The following is an 18,168-nucleotide window of genomic DNA, read 5'->3' on the forward strand; positions in this document are numbered from 1 at the left end:
TAGACCAGAAGAGTGCTAACCGGTAGTGAGAAGAATCTAGAATAGATGACAGAAGAAGGCAATGATGAGAATTATTTTGGCATTGAGACCAGTTGCTTTGACAGAGATTATAGGCCATCCCATTCAACTTCCACAGGAAGAGAGACCAACTAGATTTCCTGATGAAGCTGTTTCTAGAATTTACTATATAAGGAAAGTGGAGTCAAATGGCATATAGTGCATGATGCACATCCCCTCTTCAGAACTGAGGAATTTGTTCCCCCAACTTGCCAGGAGAGTTGATAGTGAAATCTTTCAACTGCACAGATCTTTCTTGCCTAAGGCATCCCTCCTTCCTGGGGATAGTCCACCTCCAGTCATTGGCGTGGGCCATAAAAGGCCCTGCCCCCTGAGAAATCCCAGTGAGATTATCTGAGTTCCTTGTGCGACTACATTGCAGTTCAACTCCTCCCTCTGCTGAATCCTACTTCTTTCACATACAGGTGTTGATCCCTAAGGCATATCCCATTAAAGTGACCCATTCAGCGTGCGGATCTCCTTCTTAGGGTTGCAATATGATTCCGTGTAATTTGTTGGGTCATTCAAAATTGAATATTCCAATCATGCAGAAATGAGTCTGTGGCACTCTGAACTGGTTAAACAAACCATATTTAGAAGATTATATTCTATCTGGGCCCTCGTATTTTAACAGAAATACTAACAACATGGCTACATCCAGAAGAAATCGACAAAGATGGAGAGTGTAAGAAAATGTTACCTGGAGTAGAGAAAGAGGAACTGAGGCTTTGGCAAACTGTCTTAGACACCCCACAAAGGTTGCCATTGGGAAGATGGAATAGAAGATTCTGTGCTGGAGAAAAGAATAGGAGCACAAAGGTAGATTTTATAAGAAGGCAGATTTTGGCTGAAAGGTGGGAAGAGTTTTCTAAAGGATAACCAGTCACATGTCTTGGGAAGAAGTGATCCAGCTTTTTAATACAGCAGGGTGGTGATCATGGGTCAGGGATATTAGAATTTCTTCAATGACTTGGAGACCAGGCTAAAGTCCCTTCCAAGTTTCAAATCCCGTGATTTTATGTTGTGATAAATCACAAGCTTTTCAAGGGTCTTTAATACGAAGTCTTATGGAATCTGCTCAAAGCATAAGGCAAGACTCCATTATGTAAGTTTTTCTTAAAGGCAAACACCATCTTTACTGTTGCCCATCTGGAGTGGTGCTACATGAAGTAGGGGAACTACATGATATTCCTTCAGTTTTCCTCAGCTCTAATGAGTTTGCTATTGCATTCCTTTTCATTTTATTTTATTTATTTTTTAAGACAGAGACAATTAAGAATGGTCTTTGAACAGTTGGACTTTTATTAATAAGCATGCTTGTAGGTTTTTAGGGCTCAGAAGATAATTTATGTCCTTCTAGAATTATTTTTAGCTTGTCTTATCATAGCTTAGGAATTCAGTCTTACCATTTTATTGATAACAAAGTAGAGTGCCAGGAAGTTTGCACACTTGACTCAGGCCACTAAAAAGGCTATATGCCAAGGCTGGAATCTGACCTCTTACATTCCCAGTGACACAACTTTTGTGCATTACCCCCAAGTCATCCAAGTTCCAAGTCCTCTTGCCTTCCAGATCACTTTCTCCATATTTTATGGATTGATTTGTGTCCCCCCCCAAAATATATGTTGAAGTCTTAACCCCCCGGAATCTGTAAATGTAAGCCTCTTTTGAAATAGAGTCTTTGCAGATAAAATCAAGTCAAGATGAGGTCACATTGGATCAGGGCGAGTTTTAATTTGATGACTTATAAGAAGAGGGAAACTTGGCCACAAACACACACACACACACAGCAGGGAAATACCATGTTAAGTCGGAGGAGAGATTGGAGTTCTGCTGCCTCACTTAGGGATACTGAAGATTGTTGGCAACCACCAGAAACTAGGAAGAGGCAAAGAAAGATCTTCCCCTACAGACTTCAGAGAGAGCATGGCCTTGCCAACACCTTGATTTTGGACTTGGAGCTTTCAAAACTATGAGAGAAGTCTCTGTTATGTTAAGCCCCATGGTTTGTGGCCATTTGATACTGCAGCCCTAGGAAATGAATGTACTATATCCAGGGCACTTTTCTCAGGAAGGAAGAGGTAGAGCAAGCGGAAACACATTCGGCTCAGACATCATGAGGAACAAAGACAGAAAGTCTTGAGGGGTACGTGTATTCTGCTTCTCATTCCCTGGTCAGGAGACGAGCAGAGACACCCCCTCCCCCCACCAAGGTCACCCTTAGCAAGTACACACCTGCCATTAGCCTGACATTGGATCATGCTATACTTGGGCATGTGGCTGGCAGAGCAGGGAAAGGGTGTGCTGTTAAGGACTAGCCATTTGCCTAACAACTTCACTACAAATTCAGCCAAGTATCCTGGGTACATGTAGGGAATAAAAGACAAGAGAAAAATCAGATTTCATGTGGGTGGCTGAACAGATTGTGCCTGATAACATGAGACAATTAGAGAATCAGCAAGGAGAAAGAAAGATGGGCTGTGAACCAGAGAGGAATGAAAATAGCTGCTTGTGGGGGAGGGATGATGATGATGATGGTGATGGTGGTGGTGGTGGTGGTGGTGGTGATATCAATGATAACAATCTCTCACATTTGTTACAACTTTATAGTTAGCAAAGCACTTCTAATTCATGATGTCTAATTGTTGTCTAGTGAGGAAGGTCATTGGTGTGGGTGGGGCAAGAGGTCCCAGGACTTGCGCTTGGCACTGACTCCCAGGTTCTGCCTCTGTCAGCGTGTGCGACAGAGCTGAGCTGACACTGGCATCACCCCCCACTGAGTCTCCGTGTCAGGAGGTAGTCATGGAAACTCACTCCCTTCCTAAGCTGATGAGGAGAGAATTAGGTAGAAAGGAGGAATCAAGTTAATTGCCTGTCATCCCCTCTCTGCTCTTTGTGTGTTGATTCAAATTAAGCTTTTCCAGTTTTCTGATGTCAGCAGATACCAAAGGATGAGAGCACAGGCCTGGGAGTCAGGACCTGCAGGAAACAGCCAGTTCTGAGAAAATCCCTGAACCCTTCTGCTTCTCTGTTTAGTTCTGACCCAAGCATTCAGGAAAACAAATTTCTTTGCCTGACCCCTAGCCCCCTCCCCTGCCCCTCGATTTCTGACCCAAACTCTCTGAACTGCCTTCATTTTAACCATCTCTGACTCTGCATCCATTCAGCCAGCCATTCCTCTCCTCTTGCAGAGAAAAGAGCAAAGAATTCAAATTGAATTCTGCATTTATTGAAATTCACTGTAGCTCAGAGGGAAGTAATTAAATAAGTCAGTTAAGTAAGTCGTCTGTGATGTGTGTTGCCCACATGGAGGGAAGTGGAGGGAAGATCTAGAGGTTTTCGGCAAGTGGGATCACCACTAACTCAGTTGTCTCCTGTGCAGAACTGGAGGAGGTCTCCAAGGATGAGGCCCTCTGCTTTCCTGTCCTATGGTCTCCTCTCTACAGCCAGATGGAATTATTTGAGATTCCTTGTGTGCTCCTTGCTTGTTTTTCTCTGCCTGGAACACCCTCCGTACTTCTTAATTGTGTCTTAACCCTGACAATACTTGTCTGGGAAGCCTCTTTAGGGCTGAATAGAGGACTTCCAAAAACCACGAAATCCCTTTACTATAGACAAAAAGCAGGTCATCAGTGTACACACAAATTCGACCTCCCCACTGTACTACAAGCACTGGGGGCAGGGACCCTGTCTCCCTTGATGACGTTTCCCAGCACTATACCACGCCCGGCACAGGGAAGGTGGTAAACCAGTATTTACTGAATAAGCAGTTGATTTAGTACATGGTCGATGAAAGGAGTATAGAGGATGGTGTTTTAAAAGAAGAAAATATTTACTTATGATTTAGAGTTGAATGTTGGATGTAATCTCTCTGGATTTCCATACTATTTGCATTTCACCCAAATAGTATGGCGGGCCCTGAGGCCTTTTTTTAGGGCACAGAACAGGTTTGCCCCAAGAACTCTGCCTTGCTTCGTTCAGGCCAGCGTCTCTCCTGGAACTTTTCGCCACGTTGGCTCTGAAAGTAGCAAGCTGTGAGGTTAAGTGCTGGCCCAAGGGGGAACTACAGAGGCAGAGGTGGTAGAATGAAGACTCCCAGGCTGAAGGAGCTGAAGAGAGTGCTTGGAATTCTTCTAGAAGGCTCTTCCTGGACCAGAAGAAAATTCTGGGAAAGGGATGTTGTCTCAGATTAGGGATAAGAGGCTGCTGTCTAGGGAAAAGATGCCCCTCAGTTTAAGGATGAAGGTGACAGGATGACTTTCTCCTTATATCTATATGGAGTTTATAGTTTTTATAGAAGAGTTCAGTATATTGGCACTCTTATCTGTCATTAGCCAATGGGGACAATTGTTCTGGACTTCCGCTTCCTTTTATATAAATGAAGGAGAGAGTAGAACCAAATGCTCTCCAAGGTCTGTCACCTGGTTTTATACAAGCAGATTATGACTTTGCTGTGTGACCGTTTTAGAAGTTAAACGTGGCAGGAGAGTGAGAGCATTGCATTGGGCAGGCCGCCTCAGGAAGTTAAGGGGCGGAGGTAGGTCAGGCAGTCTGAGGATCTTCCCTGGACCCTGGCTCCGTTTTTTTCTCCTCGTCTTTTTCTCCCACCCGTTTCCCTCTCTGGTGGAAGGCAGTGTATCCTAGCGGTTAGTTGCACGGGCTTGCGAATCAGGTAGACGTACACTTGAACCCCAGTTCTGCCAGTTACTGAATGTGTGTGACCTTGGCCTGTTAGCCTGTTTCCTCATCTCCAAAACTGAGTTTATCTTCTCTTAAAGTTATCCTAAGGTTTTAATGACTTGATGGAAAGGAAGGATACACAATATGTGCCATCCTTCTTTTTCATAAATATATTAATACTGACATTGTCTATGTTTTTATTTTTAGAACTCTCACTTTGACATGGAATTTTATTAATTTTAACCCACTGTCCTACTTGTTTTCTGTTTATTTTGCATGGAAAATCCTAGGAATCATGTACTTTTACTTCTTCAGATATGTAACAGTTATAGTCCCCTGTTCTGCTTGCCGGATAAACCCCTTGAGCTAGACGGCATGAGGTACATACAGGAAACTAGCAGGCACACAGAATTTTTCCACCAGACTTACAATATAAATACTATTTTAGGCAATGACATTTTAAAAATGCTGGCATTAAAAGCATTCAGGAGTAACAGGTAACTAAGTTACTGGGGGTATAAATTTCCTTCTTACACACTTAAGGGTTAGAGGAATAAAGATGGGGCAAAGAAGCCTTGGATTCTTTGTAAAGTTCTTGTGTACTTCAAAATTTTACCAGCATTGCAGTGGACATCTGTCACACCTGTGCACTAACAGCTCTTCACAGTAAATTTATTGAAGTTCAAGATGATAACACTTCATAAATTATCCATAAATTGTACCTGGATTCTCTAGGCAATGAGAAATAGCTTCTGTAGGTGAAAAGGGAAGTGGTGAGAATATTCAAGTTCCTTCTAACTGCAATTTTGAATAACATTGACACAATATTTCTATTATGCCTTTCATTTCAGTTGTTGGAGCGGCCCTGTGCAGACTCTGCACTAGGCCTTTATGAAGACTGTCCATGTAACATCTTTGGACAGCTACCCTGCCTGCTGAGGTCCTCTGACAGTCTAGGGGAGTCCCTACTACCCTTACAGGTGAATGAAAAAACACAGAAGCAGGTGGTAGGCAGGACCTGTCTTCTTCATTGTCATCGATCCAGAGCCTGGGAAGTGACTGGAACTTTGTAGACACTTAAGACTTAATGGATTTAGGGTCTGAAAGTATTGGGTCTCTGTTAAGTAGGAGATGAAGATGCCTGGGTAGGAAAACCTTATAGTGTTATGAAAAGCATATCTAAGGCATGTTATGAACCATAGAGTTTAAAGTGATTCTATAGTGGGAGTGGCCACTTCCTTAACATCCTCATCCCAAATTACTCTGGAGTTGATTCTCCGAGAATACAGGAATGGAGCCAGAGGACCTTCTTAGTGAGAGCTACAGGGCAGGGGTAGCAAGGTTTGAAAGCAAGCCCAGGTCCCAATGTGGGACAATATCTCCCACGGGGTGAGGAATTTCTCTCATCAGCTGCAGCCAGATTCTACAGAGAATAAGGTGCCCTTATAATTCAGCATACAGCAAACAAAAGGAATGACCACAAGGGTATGGGCCCACAACTGCACAAAGTCAGCCTGTTGCTTTAAGTAGAGGCTTGAAGGAAGAGAAACCGGCTATTCTGCAATGGTTTACTGGCTGAGATTTCAAGGACCCCTGGCGAGTTGACAATTATATCTGTTCATTTTTCCATCACTGTGATGAATCATGCCTCTGATGACAAGTGTGTGTGTGTGTGTGTGTGTGTGTGTGTGTGTGTGTGTGTATAGAGTCATGTTTTTGGAGCTTCTTTCTGAATTATTGCTTGTCACTCAGGGACCTCCCAACCACTTGAAGACTGCCAGGATGGAGTCAGATTTTAGCTGGGGAGGTAGAACATTATGTTTAGGAAGAAGCAGTTGGTTAAATCTGCCACTCAGGGAGGTCCTGGCTCCAGGAGTCGTCTTCCTATCTCACGCCACAGAACACAGCACTGTCGTTCTGAGAGGGCCCTGGCCAATGGCCTGATGGCCTGTCAGCTAAGGGTGGGCACAGGGAGTCCACTCTCCTCTCCTTCAGCAAGACAGGATCTTGAGGAAGGCTTTACGGAACTCGACATTGAAGGTGGTATAGATCACGGGGTTGAGGGCACTGTTCATGTAGCCCAGCCACGTGGTGGCGCTGTAAAGCTCTGGGGACACATGGCAGGCTTGGCAGTGAGTATTGAGAACGTGGATCAAAAAGAAGGGCAGCCAGCAGACAATGAAGGCCCCTGGGTTGCAAAAGAAGAGAGAAACTGGGTCAGGGGTTTGCTTACTCCTTGTGTTATAACATGAAAATGACTCACCGTTGTTTACTTTGTGCCAGCCATCATGCTGGAATTGTACATGCCCCTTTAATTTTTACACCAACCTTATGAAGGAGGTGTGATTAGCCACCTCATTTTTCTTTCTTTCTTTCCTTTTCTTTTTGGATGAGAAAATTACATGTTTACATCTTTGATTCATCTCAGGCCTTTGTTCCTAAGTCAACTTTTCTAGTTTGATATTTAGGTAGCTCTTGACTAGTCTTTTCTACTCAGTTCAATTTAAATATTTATTTAATGTCTAGCCGTGCAAGACATGACCCTAGGCACTGACAGGGAAGAGGACCTTAAAGACATGACTGACGTTTCCTGCTGTTGAGATTACATCCAGTTATCCTCATAGAGTCCCTGAGACATGAGAAAGGAAGGTTTGTCAATGGCAGTGAACAGGTTGAATTGTCTTCACTAACTCTACATGCTATCTGTGATTTATCAACTTTTTCTCTTTAAATACATTTTCTATTTTTCTACTATAAAAATGAACCCTGATTTTGTACATTATGGAAAACTTGGTAAATACAGAAAAGTAGAAAGAAGAAAAATAACCACCCACCACTCAAAGACAATCACTTTTGACATCTTGGTGAATTAATTTTCATGTTTTTCTTTCTCCGTCTTTGAAATAATCTAGATGTTATCACACCATATGACAGCAGTTTTTTGCATCCTTATTTTTTCACTTAATATTTTAGAATAAGTAAGCCTTTATTAAATATCCAATATATGCGAGACACTTTTATTGAATTATTATCTTATTTATTGTTTGATTTATCCATTTTAATTTCACGGGATAGACAACAAATACAATGAATAAAGGCAGTTCAGTTAGGTCACATGTTCAATTTTATATTTCATAATTTCTGCCCAGGTCTTTTTAATTTTCCCCAGAGTTAACATTGATATGCAAACCCTTCTCAAGCATTTATAAATATTACCATTGTTGGATTTCCATTTCTGACAAATGTGTTTCCTTAGTACCCTCTGCCAGCTCCACCAAACTCAACCTAACCCAACCAAATTCAACACAACTCAACCCAACTCAACATGATCCAAACTCACCAAGCACGATTGCCAGCATCTGGGTTGCCTTCTTCTCCCGAAGTGGCACTCCACGAGGCTGCAAGGGCCCCAGCTTTAGAGATGTTGACAACCTGCCATTACTGAGTTTTCGAACCTCTAAGCTGAGCTTGGGTGCCATGGTGGGGCTGAGGGAGTTCCGAGTCCTCCCCTCCCTTTTCAACTCTCCCCCAGCTTCTTGGAATCCGGGTCGCCCCAAGGCACTATCTTGGCAGATGCTGTAGTAACGCTTCAGCTCCATGTGTGCCTGGCTAGGGGAGAGTGGCTGTAGGTGGGACAAGAGAGGATCCTGACATTTTTGGGGACACTGTTTATCTTCTGCATGCTCCTGAAAAGGAAAGGGCATGCAAAGAAGTTAGAGAAAATCATCATTCTGTGAAACCTCCGGAGAGCACATCTGAGAGTGTGGGATCATGAAAAGTTAAGGTACATGAAATCTGCTTCTGACTTCACAACTAAAAAATACCTACCAGATATAGAACATTTGAGAATCACAAAGGCCCCTTGAGGAGGGTAGTATAGGAGTATAGCCTGGTCTTTTTGAGTTAGAATGAGCTGGATATACAGAGGAACACATGAAATGATGCTACTAAGATGTAAATCACAAAATCTGGAATGTGGGAAACTCTGTTAGACAAATGACTCAGTTTTTTTCAACAAATAAATGGCAACAACAACAACAATAGCATTTACCAGTTGCAAAGTATGGGTCTTATTTGAATTTTGAGTCAAATAAACTATGAAAGACTTGTAAGACAATTGGAATAAGGTGAACACTGATTGGATATTTAATGATAATAGGGAGTTACTTATTTGCTTAGGGTTATGTACTATGGTCATACATTTTATAAAGTATTCCTTAGAGAGTCTTACAGAAATATTTTTGCTGAAATGTTATGAGGTTTGAGACGTGCTTCATAAGAATCCAATGGGCATGGATGAGTGTAGGGGGGAGTTCAGATGAAATGAAATAAGATTGGCCATGAGTTAATTGCATGAGTTAATTGGCCCTGAGTTAGTTGTCTTTCTGCTTTTTTTATTTTTGAAAATTTCCATAATAAAAAGTAAAAAAGAAAGAAAGAAAGAAAAGATAAGAAAAGAAAAAAGAAAACCCAGGATTTTCACCTCAGCTTTCCTACTTATTAGAAGGACCCTTGGGCAAGTTAATTAAATACCTTTGAACCTCATTTGTAAAACAGAAAAGAAGTTGGGAAATTTTGGTTTAGGTTGGGTAGACCCTGAGAATATGTGGACATTTCTGGTTATTTGGTGGGGATGTGTGTGTGCTCAACATCTAAACTTCTTTCCGTGTTTGAAGAATCAGACACTATATCAATCTCCAGTAGCAGGCAGGACCCCTTAGCTCCCATTACTGAAGGTATAAAAGCCATATATTCACTCTCCACACACCCTTACCAGACATCTAGAGCTCTGGCACATAAATTAAGCCCAGCCAATTAGAAATTTGCACCTAAGACCTTGAACTGGAGCTGGTGAAGCAGGGACACTTGAGAATTTGTCTAGCAGTGATATGAGTTCCAAGTCTTCCAACCTGGTTCTTCCTTAGGCATGAACAGCATCATCTGAAGTTATTCTCCAACCTTCTCACTGAGTCTGAGCTACTTAGTATCCTTCCAGTAAATTCTTTTTTCTATATGTTAGTGTCAACAGCCAAGAATGCTCATTATTCTCTCCTTAGTTCAAGAAATCACAGAGCTCAAAGTGATCCTTCCCAGATTGTGTATTGGTGAGTATATTTTTCAGCTCTCTGCAAGCCCTCAACACTATCTCCATGGCTGGCATGAAGAAACACTGGATTCTTTTGGGTCTGGCTGGCAGAAACCTCCACTCCCAGATGGTAGGACAGACCAATCTCTCCAAACTCCTGGCAATGCCAGCCTCTTGCTTCTTTATTCTCTCTTTGGTAGTCTCTGCTTTTTTCCTTTTGGGCTTGGAGCCTCCTCAGACCTTAGATCTGCTGTAGGCAACTTGAACATTCTTACCTATTAAAAAAATGATTTACAGTAAGACTCTCTGCTACACCAGGACTGTGTAAAAAGTGGTTAATTGGCTGTACAGAGACGGGACAAAACTCAGAATGAGTTCTTAAAATTTTATTCCTAATAGTGGCTTGGAGTTCAGGGAGAGGTTTATTGATCTTCTAATGCCTCCATTCTGCACTCACCTTGCTTGGGGAGGCAGGGCTGGCTTGAATTCTTGAAAGGACAAGGATAAGGGTGACCATGAAATTGTCTTGGTTTTCCCCCATATATAGTGGGAAATAGGACACTTGAAAGTCTCACATTAGCCTCTCTTCTGTGTTTTTCTTGGCTCTGCCCATGTGTGTTTCATTGACACCCTATTTCTTCTAGCCAGGTGACTCTGGATGGCATTTTCACACCATGTCCAAGTGTCACTGGTTCCAGTCATTGAGATCTAGCTCAAGAGTGATATGCTTTCTGTAGATCACGCTTTCTGTAGATCACTTGGTGATTCTTATTCTGAAGCTCAAATCAGGATCTCATATTTGTTATATACAAGAGATACAAGTATAACATTGGGACTATTCCATTCTATGGTGAAAGTGGAAGCAAGTTAAGTCAGAGTGTTGAGAAAAGGTATCTTATATTTCTCCTGTAACCAAATACATGGCTCACTTACCATTTGTCCAGTGGCATCTGATGGAAATCTGTCCCTTATTGAAAACTGCCGAATGGGGTGCAGCCTCAGACAGGAAGACTAGGGTGGGTTGAAGGAGAGACAGTTGTAGGTTAAGGTCTCCATGGATGAACCATATAGATGACGATGTTTCAAATATCCTTAATGTTTGTCCATATCCTCAGCTTCAGGTCGTTACCTCCTATTTCATGGGAACCAATATTCTTGTTCTATCCAAACTGTGGGACATCAATTTTGAGAGACTGACTCTCACTCAGGTCCATTAAAGGTTAATCTGGGCATCCGCACTGGACCTGCCTTCAACATCAAATTCAGTTCTCACTCTGTCTATGAAGCCAATTCCTGATCATATTGACCTTTTCTCTCATAACCTCTGTGGCACTTCTATTTTGGTGCTTAATTGTCTTCATCTCAATCCACAAACATCCTGGGGCTGTTAGTTAACTTCGGGTAGAGGGGTGCTCTATCTGCTTGTCTAGATTCTAAACTCTATGAAGGCAGATGCTGTATAATATTCCTGCTGACCCTTCCCTAGCAGATGGCAAGCATGTGCTGGACACGGGGATGAGCTGACTTTCCAGATCAAAGCAAATGGAAGATCAGTGCTGAAGCAGCTCCTTTTCAGAGCCTTGAAAGGCCCAATAACACGTATCATCAGCACTCCATTTCCCAAGCTGGTCAGCCCCTTGACACAGAGACACATCTAGTAAGAAAAAGATCTTTCTATGGGCCCAGGTGATTCTTGGAATAAGTGGTCTGCTCAAAAGCCAATCCTGGGGATCTACCAGCAATGCACGGGACAGCTGCCACCCTACAGCTGCCAATCAATGTGACATTTGTACCATTGGACATTTGGGGGCAATGAAGAACTTCGATGGAAAACAGAAGACATCCAGAAACTATCCTATCACCTTGCCAAGCAGTGTGAGCTCTAGGGAAGACTCACAATGTACTTTCTGGATTCGATTTCCTACTCTAAAGCAGAGCCAATACGAGCAGATTCGAAGGTGGGTGTGAGATGTGTGTCTCCGATGTGGCAGCACGAGCAGAAGCAAGGACTTCTGGACACAAGGCTAGGAAGCTATGGGGTCGGGCACTGTTCTCCCTCTGACCCTCTGAGGGGCTTACCTGTTGAGGGAAGCCAGGTCTGACACTGATGCACTGACTGTTCTGTCGAGTGAGGATCCGTTTCCGCCTCCTCTGTCTCAACACCACGTAGATCCTGGCGTAGACGAGGACAGTCACTCCGAAGGGCAGGTAGAAGGACACCACTGAAGAGTAGAGGACAAAATCAGGATTGGAGATGGAGCAGACACTGGGGTCTCCTGTGAGTGAGAGGAAAGAAGAAAACAAAGCAGTTTGCCAATATGAGACATCAGTGAGGAGCACACAAAATGACCCCATACCATGTGTGGTGTCTCAGCCATTTAATCCACACAGAACATGGGGAAGCAAGGGTGCCGGACCCACCTCCCCCCTCACTGAGTCTTAGGTCGTATGTGCCTCGTTTGTGGTGGCTTTCACCAGCTCCTCAGTCAGGAGCAGCTCCTCCTTCCTCTGTGTCCCACAGCCCTTGCCTTGCCTCTTCGCTGTGGTTAGCCCACGCGGCTGCCTGTTAAGTTGTGGGGACGGGGATATTATGTTGTCAGTTCCCTGAAGGGAGAAGGTCCAATTCATCTTTGTGCTGTTCACAGTTCCCTTAAAAAGGAAATTACCCAGCGATTACATGCCAGACGCTCTCTACACTGGGACTACAAACATGTCTGCCCTTGAAGGGCTCAGTCTAGACAGGCAGGCGTCTTCCTGAGTGCTGTGTTCAGTGTCATGGAGGAACGTGGCCCGGGAGGCTGGGGAGAGTGTCATAGAGCAACAGGCCAGAGGCTCCCGGGAGTGAGGCAGCTCCCCAGAAAAGCTCCTGCTGGTGTGGAGGCATTTGTTGAGAATGCCAGATCTCCAATTTGAACCTGAGGTCCAGGGCAGGTCGGGGCTGAAGGCAGGAAATTCTATTTTTTAGGGAATCTCAGGACTGGTCAGGGGTAGGGTGGGGAGAGGGTTGTGAGGGAGATTGTCACTGTGGACAATGTGAAATGAGGAGCACCTTCGTCCCTGCTTTGTGTCCTGAAATGCACCTGTCCCTATATTTTAGAGGGTCCCTGTGGTTTTGCCTTTTTTGCTACCAGGTGTTGAAATTCCTTCAGTGTCCAGAATAAGGCCTGTAATGTGCCTCGTCTGGAAGAGAAAAGGGAAGAAAACAAGTATCTTCCAGATGGTGTGCCAAGGACTTGATGCATATCCTCTCACCTAATTACTGTGGCACAGGAGCTATTACTGACTCTATTCTCAGATAAGCAGGTTAAGTCTCAGAGAGGTTTAATAAATGGCCCAGCACCCCACACAGTCTGAAAGGGGCCCAGCCTAGATCTGTTTCTCCAGTCATTCTGACCTTAAAACCAACGTTCTTTCTGTGATTTTGATTCACCTCCATCTACTACGATAACTGACTCCCCTCTATCACTGGGAGGCCAGCACTGTCAGCAACAGCTGTTGGGACACCCAACCACTCTTCATAAAGGGTAGGGGATTCTCAGCAACCCCAGATCTGGCCTTGGAGGATACAGCCACAGAAGCAAGCTAGTGAGGAGAGGGCTGCAGCCAGCCATATGGGCCCCTCATTTTGCATTTTGGTCTTCTGAGATAGGCAGAGGCCAGGTCTGGGGTAGGAGACCCAGGTCTGCCATTTACTAACTCTGGTGCACATGGTTTAACTACGCCAGGCCTCAGCTTCATTATCTGAAAAGGAGGATAAAAATAAGGTCTCATGGAGGGGTTGTGAGATTAAATGAGGGAAAATGGTAGCTATTATTATTACTATTTATTCTTTACTATGACTATGTATTATATACCTCCTCTGAGCTGTTTGAACTTAAAAGGCAAGGTATCATTTGGAATGAAAACCTGTAGAGAGACTTACAAAGGACACTATCTGTAGGGGAGGGAGAGGAGCAAAGGCTAATAATTTAAGAAAAAAAGTGTACTCCATTCTCAGTGAGGCATTTTAATGAGAGCACTCACACGAGGATCTTGAGGAGCTGCTCCCAAGGTTTTTGATCTTTTTGGGAGGAGGGTAAAATTCAGGAAAAATTAATATCGTCTCGCCAAGTCTGTGTCAGCATCCTTTAGGAAATGGCTTATAAAACTTCGAGCAGTGGTCACCAGATGGACATTTTCTGGTGTTCTGGGGGAGACAGGGTTGGAGGTGGGACAGGGTGGCAGATGCTGGTCTTTCTGAACCTATCAGGACTCGTGTAGGCAGTGATCAGCCCTCTTCCTGAAATCAGCTCACCTGGGGTCAGCATCTGACCGTGACTTAAACACCTCCTCTGAGGAGAGGCCTGAGCACTTTTTGCTAGTGAGAAGGGGGGCAGGGATAGATGCCTCCCACTATTTGTCTGGTTACCATTGCTGATGTTTGGGGTACGTCCCATTCGTCCCTCCAGATATACCTTCGACCCTTCCGTACCCTCCTCTGGGTTCTGGGAAGCTGACCTCTAGATTTTATATATTAACTCCGACTTTTTTTCCCCCAAGTTTTTATTTAAATTCCAGTTAGTTAAGGTCCAGTGTAATATTAGTTTCAGGTGTAGAATTTAGTGATTCGTCACTGACATACAATGGACCCCCAGTGCTCATCGCAACGAGTGTGCTCCTTCATACCCAAGGTACTCATGCCTACTTTTAAAAAGCCAGGAGCAAAAGCGGGTATAGTATGCTTCCATTTGAGTAGAAAGTGGATACACCGGCACATGCACACACACACGTGTGTGTATGCGTACTTGTTTCAAGCATTATCTTTACGATTATTAGTGTTTGCTTCTAGAGAGGGTCACAGGACAGCTAATGATCTAGGGTAGAAGGGAGACCTACCTATATGTGTGTCTACGGATCCCCATACCTTCTGTTTTATCATGGGCAAGTATTTATTTTTCCATTAAAATATCGAAAGCAAACACATGAGAAAGAGTGAAGAGAGAACACAGAGCTCTTTCACAATCACTGAGCCTGCACAGTCATCCCTTCCTTCCTCTCTTATCTGAGTAAAATGCTGCCCATCCTTAGATCGAGCTCTGTGGTCTCTCCCATAATTTCTCCAGGCCACAAAGTCCTGCGAGGTCTGCCTGTGGGTAAAGTGACCCAGGAGGCTGGTAACCAGTGAGTGAGGGCCTGCCCCGGCTCCCACTGGGACTGGTCTGGGTATGTGTCCTGTCGGCAGGGTAGCAATTCTGGAAGCTTCTCTCCGCTGAGTCCCAGATGAGGTGGTGAAGGCAATGAGGCCCCCTGCCCCGGGTGATGAGCTGCCTTGCCTTGATTATTTAACCAAAACAGAACTGTGCTACTAGTACAGTAGCTATGGGATGAATACAAGAATGACGAATACAGGAGACAAACGGACAAATGAGCACATAAGCAGTCGCTGGCTGGAAGACAGTGGGGAAAGCCAGAGGGTCACGCCTCATTCTCTGAGATGTTGGATGTTTAGGCCAACTAATCTTAACACTGAAGGAAGAAAGGATGATAAGAAGAACTCAACCACTTACTCATTCAACAAAAGTTTATGGAGCACCTACTGTGTTCCAGGCACCATGCTGGGTGACAAAATCCTTGGCTCCACAAAGGGGTGAGAGAGGCTTTTGTGGACTAGCCTGGGAACGTGAGACCCACAGTGATGCGAAGGGCAAGGCCAAAAGCAGGTTGACTTAACAGTTTCATGAGCTTAAAGCTCATGGAAGGATTTGTCTTCACCCTGTTCCCAGAGACCCACCCACCTTTCCCAGAGACAGGAGAGCCTGATGCATCTGAATTCAGGATGAGCCTGTTACTCTTTTAATTTTCTTTTGTCAACCCGGCTTCCACCAGCTCCAGTGTTCTGAAAGCCAGGTGAGGGATTCCGTTGCTCAAATCTAGATAGTACTCCTCCATTTCCTTGTTTCAAAGGAAAATTAAGACTATAAGTCTTGTGTCTGTGAAATGAAAGGATCGGGCTGCCCATTCAGGGACTTTTAGAGTTTCCTCTAGCACCAGTACTCCATGCTGTCAATGATGGGGTGTTTAGCTAGTGCTGGGTCTCTGCTGGGAGCTTGGGGCCACACTGATCAGCCAGGGCCCCCCAACCTTGGCACTCTCTGTGACCGAAGGTCCTGCCTTATGTGCATTTCCAGAAATTCATGTTGCCCTTTTCTCAGACAGTAAGAACAATGCCAAGATGAAGGAAACTGAAGTTCAACTTTTTTCTGCCTTATGTTGTCTGATACAATCCCATAGGGCAGCTCATTTCATTAAGAAGGGCTCTGCTAGAAAGTTCTTCTGTGTTGCACAGCTTAGTGGAAATCCAGCCACTTCCGATATCAGGTGTCATTGGCCTTATCCTGCCCTTTTCTCCTCTACTTTTCGCAGGGTGAGTAGAGAAACAAATGGCTGAGAGAAGTCATTTATATTGGGCTTTCACGTGAACTTAGGAACTTCCTTATAGATGGAACCCATATCCCTCAAGATAATGAAGCCGTACTGTGAAGGACAGACTGAGGCAGAGGAGGACGTCTGGGCTTCCTCGCCTTGAGTTCTGCTCACCAGTTCCCTGAATTGTGTTCTAGGACAAGGTCACTGGACTCTATAACCACCAGCAGAACTGCTGCTGCTCCGCCTTTCCTGGAGCAGGTGCCTAGTTAAATTTTGACGCACAGAAAACTTTTCTAACACACAATAATCACAACAATAGTGGTAGCCAATATCCACTGGACTTTACAAAGGACCCGACACTTGGAGGCTATATATGAATAAATGGAGGGCTTACTAATTAATCTTATTAATAAACTTAAAAGTAAGAGAGAGGGGGGCCCCTGGTTGGCTCAGTCAGAAGAACATGATCTTGGGGTTGTGAGTTCAAGCCCCACGTTGGGGATAGAAATTGCTACAATAAGTAAGTAAGTAAGTAAATAAATAAATAAATGACTGAGAAAAAGTTGTGCTAGAATAAATCATGTACATCTTTCAAGTAAGAGAGATTGAAAGAGATGAGAGAGAAGTGAGAGTGTACATGCTAAGCCACAGGCATTTTTTGCCTTCTCAATTCTATATTTGAAAATCCTTTTGGAAAGACAGTTTTCTGAGTTTTGTTTCTGGAATAATAATGATCTCACTGGTGGCAACAACACTGCAATTAGCTCATCATTCATCTTCACTTTAGATGTTGACATTAACTGGGAACTCGGTCTAATGTCAGATTTTGAGACTGTTTTTAACTGTTACTAGGGTGTGTGTGTGTGTGTATGAGAGAGAGAGAGAGAGAGAGGGAGAGAGAGCATGAGTACAACAGCCCCTCCAACCTCCCAGAATCAATAAGAGGAGCCCCTCCACAGACTGAATGCTGGTGGGGATTTGCTGCTGGCCAGGGGTATGCGGTGCAGTGGTCTACTGGTGGTAGTGAGTCCCATACTACAGAGTCCAACTTAGACTAAGGTATTTTCATATAGAAACTAAGATACAGAAGGTGGCTTAGTTAGCAGACGAACCCAAAAAGCGTATTTAACACCCACCAAAAATAGCATTTCAATACCAGGCAGCCTCTTAAGAGTTGTGTTAGGGAATGTTGTTTTGGGGACTATGTGTGTGTCCACAACCCTGTTTGTGTGTATAAAGTGTTATTCAGGGAAAACAATAAAGTAACAAATGGTAAAGGGTAAATGCAAACATGGTAGTAACATTATATTTTAGGAACTCCCTGAGTTAACTAGGCAAATATTAGCTGGATGACTCAACTACCCTTCAATGTAGCAGACAAAGAAACCTGACCTTGAGCGCATGGTCTGTGTTTGGCTGGTCTACATATGTTATTCCAATTTAATCCTCACTTAATCAGAAAAAAAGCTCTATGAAGCAAGTACGGTGGAATTATTTCACACGTAGCATCAGATTTTAGTCAGTGATTAAAGTGAACATTGTTTAGAGCTGAAATTTGCTTTGAAAAAATCTCCTGAGTCACATGTAAAGATATACACAGTCTCGTTACAGCCCTGAAGGTAGTGAGTAAAGACCGTGAGATACATACCTTAATACGGCATATATTATAAAAAGTTCAAACACAACATGCGGTTTTAGAAATGAAGTTGTTGGTCTTACATGCAGGGGTGGGCATATAAAAAATGCTGAAAATTAACTTGCTCAAGTATATTCTTCAGTGTATTATTATCCCAAAGTTATCAATAAGAAAACTTAGAAAAGGTAAGTAGCTTGTTCCAGGAACACAACAGGTAAGTAGCAGAACTGAAGTTTGAATGTAACTTTTCTGACTCCAGAGCCTCTCTCTGTCTTCCCAAATGTGTTTTGACTTTTGACTCGTT

General features: G+C 43.7%; 1 protein-coding gene across 1 annotated transcript in view; it reads right to left on the reverse strand.

The window, feature by feature from the left end:
• Positions 1 to 6,428: 6,428 nt before the first annotated feature.
• The window catches only part of DRD3 (dopamine receptor D3), a 39,622-nt gene continuing 27,882 nt past the window's right edge, over positions 6,429 to 18,168 (reverse strand). Inside the window, exons 5-8 of the mRNA XM_032852656.1 lie at positions 11,903 to 12,099; positions 10,757 to 10,834; positions 8,078 to 8,423; positions 6,429 to 6,925 (exon numbers count right to left, since the gene is read on the reverse strand). Coding sequence (XP_032708547.1) covers positions 6,729 to 6,925; positions 8,078 to 8,423; positions 10,757 to 10,834; positions 11,903 to 12,099 — 818 coding nt within the window. The 3' untranslated portion in view covers positions 6,429 to 6,728. The remainder of the gene's footprint in view (positions 6,926 to 8,077; positions 8,424 to 10,756; positions 10,835 to 11,902; positions 12,100 to 18,168) is intronic.

Source organism: Lontra canadensis, unplaced genomic scaffold (genome assembly GCF_010015895.1).
Source record: "Lontra canadensis isolate GAN:19392208 unplaced genomic scaffold, GSC_riverotter_1.0 scaffold6, whole genome shotgun sequence".
In the NCBI taxonomy this organism is placed as follows: Eukaryota; Metazoa; Chordata; class Mammalia; order Carnivora; family Mustelidae; genus Lontra; species Lontra canadensis.